Source organism: Cariama cristata, unplaced genomic scaffold (genome assembly GCF_000690535.1).
Source record: "Cariama cristata isolate BGI_N322 unplaced genomic scaffold, ASM69053v1 scaffold18853, whole genome shotgun sequence".
NCBI lineage: Eukaryota > Metazoa > Chordata > Aves > Cariamiformes > Cariamidae > Cariama > Cariama cristata.
The window spans coordinates 14,960-23,041 of NW_009610345.1; the positions used below are offsets into that span (position 1 = coordinate 14,960).

Genomic DNA, 8,082 nt, shown 5'->3' on the forward strand with positions numbered 1-8,082 from the left:
CCTGCTGAAACTAAGAAATAACATCTGCATGGTGTATTAAAAGACAGAAGCATTATATAATTAAAATGTTTTAATGATGTCGATAACAGTTAAAGTTTGCACAGAAATTTAAAAAAAAAAATCTGACAAATAGCAGACAAAGTGAAACTTCTAAAATCAAATTGAAATAGAGGAAGCCTCTATAATTGAAATGAAGAGAACAGCCAGAACAGCTATATGACACATCCACTGCCAGCTGTGGAAAATTATAAATTGGATCACTTCTGGAAAAATGTGGACCTCTTTTAACTCATCATTGCGGTATTGGAAAAAACAGCAAATATTTGACTACCATAACAAATTCTAAGAGCAACCTAAAAAATATACAATCACTGTAAACCCCAGCATAGCAATGAGGATAAATATGCCTCCAGAAAGACATATTAAAAAAAATTTTCAGACATATCTTTCTTAAAAAAAGAAGGTAATAATATGTTAGAAAAATTAAAATATTATAAAGCGTAAGACTGGCAAAATGACACAGTCAAGGTAATAACTCAGAGACTGAGTTACAAAACGTTTCAAGGTGTTCCATAGACAAAGTCTTTTTCTGGTCATGCTGACTGCAGTTGCACAAGCAGTAGGAAAAACAGAGTGCTACTGCACTTGAGGGCTTAGGCTGGTTGCTGACACAGCACAGGAACCCTCCTACCAGAGATTTCCTACACTCCTGGAACCAGTCTTCAAGGTATCACTAGTTTTAACACTCAGAATGAAGGTGTGTACATGTGCGCATGCCCATCTGAAAGGGAAGGAGTATATTTTTAGGTCCTTTCTTGTTTTCACTAAGCATAGGAATGACAACATGGGTAATATGGCAACTATACTGCATTTAACCTCTTCTTAAATGAAGACTAACAAGAAACATAAACCAACAACATTGTTAAGAAAGACTCTATAATCTGCTATTGCAGACAAAGTGACATCCCAAATCTAAAATATATTTATCTTTGGTCCTATGGATATGGCCTTTTATTAATCTCATCCAGAATAACAAATTCAGTGTCTGTGTATGTGCATTTACCAATGATTAAATATTTCAACTAGTTCTCTAAAATATGAGGAATCAAAACTCTTCTAAAAGTTGGGGTCTACCAAGTGATAGAAAATATTTCATTCTGAAAAATGTGCATTTACCCAGTTTGGTAGTATTTTCACACAAAATTAGTTCAGCATAATAAAATTCAAATGTAGCAGGGCTTAATCCATACCACTCCGCTATTAAAATTTTGTGGTGCATTACCAAGTGTCCACAAAACTTAATTAAAGAACAATTATGTAGATAACTGTTCACACTACCTGTTCTCCAGCCTTGAAATCTTGAAGTGCTACACATTCACACCGGTCATCTTCTAAATTGTAGCCTGTAGTGATCTATCCGAGGAAAGAGTAACAGAAGCACCTTTAGCATTTTATATTTCTCTCTCCCACCATTGACAAAGCATTGTCCTATTGGAAATAGATATTAACAATATCAATTGCATACATTTCTTTCTCTGCACAATATAGCTGGTAGTGATTGTTTTATGATTCCTGAGCAATCTCTTTTTAAAAAAATAATCTCTGCATTAAAGAAATCTAATGGAGGAAGTAACCTACCTGAAGTGAACAGTAGGCTATGAGGAAAGTACCCTCCATAGACCACAGACAGTCCCATGCTAAAGCCGGCAGCTTGTTATAAAGTTCTGGAGCTTTCAGTCACTCCCATGAGGCCCAAGGGAGCAAGGCACTGACAGCTCTATATGCTGTGCTTTATCCTTCAATTGCCAGCACAGTTTTGATCTCTCAATGAAGGAGGATTAGATAACTGTGGATCTTTAGGGGATACAGTCTTCAGAGAATTATAATTTACTTGCAAATAATCCCTTTATCTAAAAGTTAAGTAATACTCTCAAAATGCTAAAAGGACTTTTTTGATGGTAGCAGGCAATGGAAGAGGATAAACTCTCTTAACAAACCTGTACTTCTCTGAAACAAATTACAGAACAGTAAAGGGGTCACACTAACAAGTAAAGCTACCCTAAAAATGTAATACTTCTTTAAAGTGATAAACGCCATGTTCTTGAACAGTATTACGAAAGATGCCAGCACAGATGCAGCCACAGGACAGAACATAATAGTAAGGTCCCTTCCAACTAAACTATTCTATGATTCTATAATAAGCTGCTGAACAATCAGGAAGGGTATCGTAGGTACCATACCCTTGGTAGGTATTTTGAATTATGGTAGGTATTCTGAATTCAGTACTGACAGAGCTAACTTATGGAAAAATATGCTCTGGGCCTGGGGAAAAACCTAGAAGCAGCCGAAGACTCTCTCTCAGCCTTTGTAAATGAAAACATACTTTTTTGTAAGCTGACATGTGAGTTGCAGTATATCCTGATCTCCATCTTGGATGCAGTTTGTCCAAAGACAGAACTCCATGGATTATTTTGAAAGCTTGGTTGACAGTTTACATGTCAATAGTTTTATGCTGCTTGCATCATCAAGCATGCATTTGTCAGCATGTGCTTTCAAAGTGAGCACGGGGAACTTGTCTCCGATGCAGAAAATCCAAAACAGCAGCCCCAAGAACAGGCAGTCTGGCCCTGTGGAGGTTTGCAGAACTGCTCTGCACACAGATGCCACCACTTCAGGTCTATTAATGGGTTTGTGTTATGCTGAGATCAGAAGAGAACATGAGTGTCATGCAATATGGCCTACTGCAAAACATAGGCTGTAGTACTTGAACACAGAAATTCCTGTACATTCACTATGCTGGACTGAACAATTTTTAATTAAGATCTCTCGTTTAGAAGGTTCTCTAACCCTGAATTGCAGGTTACAAGTGCTAGAGGATTTACCTTCTCTATGATAAATGTAGCTTCCAAGTTCAAATACAGTCATCTTCTGAAAAAAACTGTAACTTCCATTCAAAAAAGGGAACTCTTGACAGCACTTGACCTGTCCTGAAATTTTCTTAGTGTGTAAACTCAGTGAAATACTTGTGAATGTGAAAAGTCCATTCCAGTCTCTTGAAATGCCTGCAGAACAGGCGGCTTTCAAGGACTGGGGAAATTCCAGTATGTTGAGAAGAATTCTGTCAGTTTAAGCATGCTTCACTAGAGTACTGCTCATTTTTTGGATTGTGGTTTTTTTTTTTTCTTTTCTTTAAAAAAACCAACCAAAAAAACCAAAACCCAAAACAACAAAAAACCCACCCAGCAGCACTTCTGAAAGGCTTTTCTATAAAGCATAATGGAGTGGTAGACTCTTATTTCCTCCTTTTTTTAATAGCAGTCATGTAAGAGAATTAACAGGGTGTTTACTTCTCTTCCCACATGATAGCTGACAAATTGCATCCCTTCAGTTTTGTTTCTGACGCAGACTGATACATGAATTTCAAGTTGTGTATAAAGCATGCAATAGTCTGCTTGGTCAGTGATTAAGGATGGACCCAGCCCAACAGGCAGAATGTAGCTTTTCAAAGCTCTGTCAGAACTGGTAATCAACCACTGACTGTCAAAATACAATCCTACTAAAGAATAACAATGAGAAATGCATGAAGACAACCATTTTGATATAGTTCTTAGAGGCAGGTTGATCTAATTAATAGTGTCAGAAGCAAGAAAAAGCTGGATGGACCTAGCTCCAGTTAAAACCCAAAGAGCATTTTATTATCTAGTTCATGGAAAGGGGGCTGGTGGAATAAAGCAAGAATAGGGATATATATAGTAGCTGATTGAGTCAAGTAGTATTTTAGCACTATGTTTGGAATAGACTAGACGGAGGTGCATACAACGCCATCTTTTGTTTCTTAATTTCCTGCAATGAAGAATAATTCCTTTCAAGTATTTTAAATTGATGCACTATGATTAGAGCAGAACCCAGCCTCAACTCACTCTACAACAATATCAACTACAATACAGGCAGCTTACAGTTATCTTAGAAGTTTTTTCCCCTATTTCTCATAGTACAAGGAAATTAACACAAAACAAAAATAGGTTTAGTTGCTTTTCTTAGCCCATTATCAATATTACATCTGTCTATCCTTCCTAAATATATAACCATTTAAACTCTTTTCTGTAGAAACAAATGAGTGGAGTCGTCTGTATATACATACAAAATATTTAAGTTCAGCACCCCACCCCCCCGCCCTTTAGGATACACTTCAGCATAAAAAAATGGTTCCAACCCTGATATGCTACTGCATTAGCAGGTTTGGATCCAGAGGCTGGCTCCATATCAAACCCATTGTTAAAGAGCATAATAAAAATAAAAATTACTTTATCAATTTAAATAGAAGTTTGAATGATTAAAACAACATAACTAGCTGCTCTTTTAATATAGGCTACTTAATTTTTTCCCTCCCAGAACCTTAATTCTCTTCCTCTTTCCTCTAATCCCAACTTTGAAGGCATTCATTAAAGAGTTGTCTAATGAATACAGACAAGCCTCTACAAAAGCATCTGAAAGAGATGCCCAGCAGGAAAAGGGTACAGGAAGTATTGATGCTTGCAGCTAAGACTTATACTATAAAAATATGCATTTCTGAATTTTAAGCAGTTTTCTTTATATTGGGTACCCTATTACAAGCTTTATTGCTAAATCAAAGTTATGAGATTGCATAACAAATAGTGAAAGGCAAGAATCACTGTTAAAGAACAACATGTGATCACTTTTTAATAAGGAAAAATAAATAAACAAACCCAAACACTTGCAAGTTTGTAGCCTAGCCTACCCTGCTGTATTTGGTACAGTCATAGTAACAATAAATTAGCTAAATACCAAGTGAAAAACAACTTGCTTTACAAGTTGTTCATTTAAACCAGGCTTTTCTTATATCAACAATACGAACACATGCTGCTGTCCTAACACTCAGATCAACTCTCCCCACAAAAGAATCAGAATACTTGAATAGTATGGTCATATTCACTGCTTACAACAAATAATACTATCTACTGGAAACACAATTAGAGGGTATGAATTTTGAAGTGTCCATGAGACTGGCCAAATAACATTGATAAACCATCCTCTTACGGGTTTCCATTTCCTCACTTAAATATTAGCTAACCTGTTAACGAATCCAAGACCTCATCCTCTGAACTAGCTCACGTAAGCCAAAAAGTCAGCAGGTCTGACTTTCTATATACATATGTCACCTTTTAAATGTTTAATATGCCCTAAAGTAGTATTTTTGCATTTTGTTTCTTTGATGTTGTAACAGATGTACTGTTTTTGTTGAACTAGGCTTTGTTGTTGTTGCTGTCTCCATAAGGCGGCTCTTGGAGCATGGTTCCGAGAGCATTCGCAATTTCTTAGTTGCGAATTTCTAACCACTTTCCTTAGTGGTAGCTACAAGAGGCAACCTCCATCATTGTCTGCTTTCCTGTTCTCAGAACAAATCTGCCCAGTACTGTGAACCTTTTTCAGTTTGTCAGAAACAAAGCTCCATGTCAGAAGACTATTCAAACTTGGCTGGAAAAAAGGTATCAGGTAACTGAAAAATCTTAAAGGTACATTATATGTATATGAGACATAATTGTATGGAAGTATACAATCACTTCGAAAGTTTTCTCTAGATGAAGAAAGTTCTCCCTGAAAAGCTATCCTGAGACATTTAAGAAACTGACATATCTTTCTTTCGATATTAGTTTTTTAGGGTCACTTGGGAAGATAAAATACCTGTGTTAAGAAGCATAATGAAAAGTGTTATTAAACTGCTCTATGGGAGTTGAAAGGCTTAATACTTAAGCCCTAAAGCCTTTCAGCAACACTGAAGAAATCCTTACCAGTCCATTAGTATGATTACACATGTCCCATAAAGGTATTAGAGCCAAGGTAACTCTGGAACCATCTTCTGTCGGAATCTGGTTCTGCCGTGTCATAACAGAGGAAACCGCCCATCTACAAAAATTAAAAACATTAGACGGTCAGTGTTCAAAACATCAATATATGATTGGCTGTAGTCCAACCTGAAGCAATCATTTAGGCTGGGAGTTTCCAAAGTTAGTTTTCTCAAAGATCACACTGACTATAGTAACAGTAGGCGGCTATACCACTTGCAGGAGAAGCAGCAGCTCCTAGGTTTCCAAGACATGCACATAGACCAATTCCCAAATCAGGAGTGCAATCTCACACCTCTTATGCGCTCTTTGCAACAGAACCTTCACACCTTCCATTACCTCAACCAGGACCCACTCCCATGTTGCCTTCTGCTTCCCCAAGCCTTCACTGCACATATACTTCTCACCACACATCCCAAACCTGGGGTCAGCTATTCCTGCAGGCTTCAGAGTAGTTCACAGCTATAGCCTGGCAGCAGTAGCTCCCATCTATGTGCAGACTCTTGTAAGAGTCAGGACATGTTCTTCCCCTTGCTTGCATGAACTGGAAACCAGTGGCATCACCTGACACATGCATGATATTTTAGTAAGTCCTTCTCTTCAGTTTGCAAACTTTGGGCTTAGATCAGTATGGCTAAATTTTCTGCTTAACAGAATAAAGAGGAAAAAAAGCCCCAATACTCCAAACAGGTATCAAGGTAAAAAGAATGAAGAAAGTAAAACATAATTTAGCACACAGACATCATTCAAAACCTTTCTAAGTCAGCTTAAGCAAATGAAATGCCAGCTACTTATTGAAACATAAAAATCTTCAGAAAAGCTTAACATTTCAGTATTTCCTAAAACTTCATTTTTATTTGACTTCAGACAAAAATGAGCATTAAATGCCAGAGGAAAAAAGTAATCTTAGTTTCACTATGTTCTGGCCTTAATACGTATATTTGTTGTGGCTTTTTTGAGGAACACAAAAAAAGGAATACCACCAGAAGGTCAAAATAATTTTAACTCCCACAGACTCCACTACTAACAAGTATTTAATATACAGAATTAGACTTTCAGAAGGATTTTTTCAGAAGGACTACAGATTGCTTAGAAAGATACCATCAAATTAAAATGTACTGAATTTCTAAAAAAACAAGTTAAAATTGTGGATAATTTTGATATACAAACACTGTTTGAAACATAATAGCAATATGTTTCTTTTTAATTGTTGTAATTTATCTGCAAAATTCTAGACCACTCCACATGTAAGTTGGTGTGTTCCTCAGTGACCCTGTAAGTGAACAATGTATGCTTTAGAAATCCCACTTTCATAGACTTTACCCAGAATTATGACCAGGCTAAAAAAAAATCCCTGTAAGACCTCATGAATGCCTTTTATTTATGCTATTTTAATCACTTAACAGAATTAAAGCTCTTGTTATCGTAATTATTCTTATCTTAATTTTGTCACCTCCTATAGCACCTCCAAGCGACACTCATGCTTCATGTGTACAACTTAATTTACAGCTCTCCTGTTCAGCGGCCACTGGAAATACTAGTTTTTACTACTATGTGCTGGTAAAGCCTTTTATTAAAAAAAAAAAAAAAAGGAAAAAAATAACCCTCAAACCCAAAACCCAAACCTCCTGCAACATCAACTGAATTATTTTCTGAAGAAACAACTAATTAACTGCTCATAATGACTATTCATTTGTAAAAATTAAAATCTGCATATTTACTTTACTTTCTTCTTCATTAAGAAAGTGTATTAGTATGAAATCCTACTTTTAACATTTCAATAACAATAGAGCTTTCCCACCAGTGAAGCATTTCCAGGGCCCCACAGTTCACTATATTCAAAAAAGGAAGAAAAGAAAGAATTAAAAGACAGACCAACCTGTAGTCGTCATAAGTGAAAGAATCCTTTAAAGGCAGTTTGCTGGCATTAGGATGGGTCTGGGAAATGTAAATTTCAGAAAAAAGTGAAAAGAGAAAGAAAAGAGAAATCAGAAATCAGTCAACAGAATTTCATTATTTAGCTGCCTAACAGATCCTAACAAGAGCCAAATGAAGCAGGAGGTGTCCAGCCGCGCTACAGAGGGATCATCATGCTATTATGCTCTCATACATCACTGTCAACTTAATTTGTTGTGCCCAGCAGCCGCCATAAATCTGTTTCTTCATATTTCAAGACTGGAACCCACAGACATCATACAAAAATAAAAAATTTAAGGTG

General features: G+C 36.5%; 1 protein-coding gene across 1 annotated transcript in view; it reads right to left on the reverse strand.

Annotated features, from left to right (window-relative positions):
• Nucleotides 1-7,810, reverse strand: part of LOC104159847 (histone-lysine N-methyltransferase setd3) — a 13,869-nt gene extending 6,059 nt beyond the window's left edge. The window contains exons 1-3 of the mRNA XM_009697862.1: nucleotides 7,744-7,810; nucleotides 5,811-5,925; nucleotides 1,339-1,413 (exon numbers count right to left, since the gene is read on the reverse strand). Of these exons, the coding sequence (XP_009696164.1) occupies nucleotides 1,339-1,413; nucleotides 5,811-5,906 (171 nt within the window). The 5' untranslated portion in view covers nucleotides 5,907-5,925; nucleotides 7,744-7,810. The remainder of the gene's footprint in view (nucleotides 1-1,338; nucleotides 1,414-5,810; nucleotides 5,926-7,743) is intronic.
• Nucleotides 7,811-8,082: the final 272 nt, after the last annotated feature.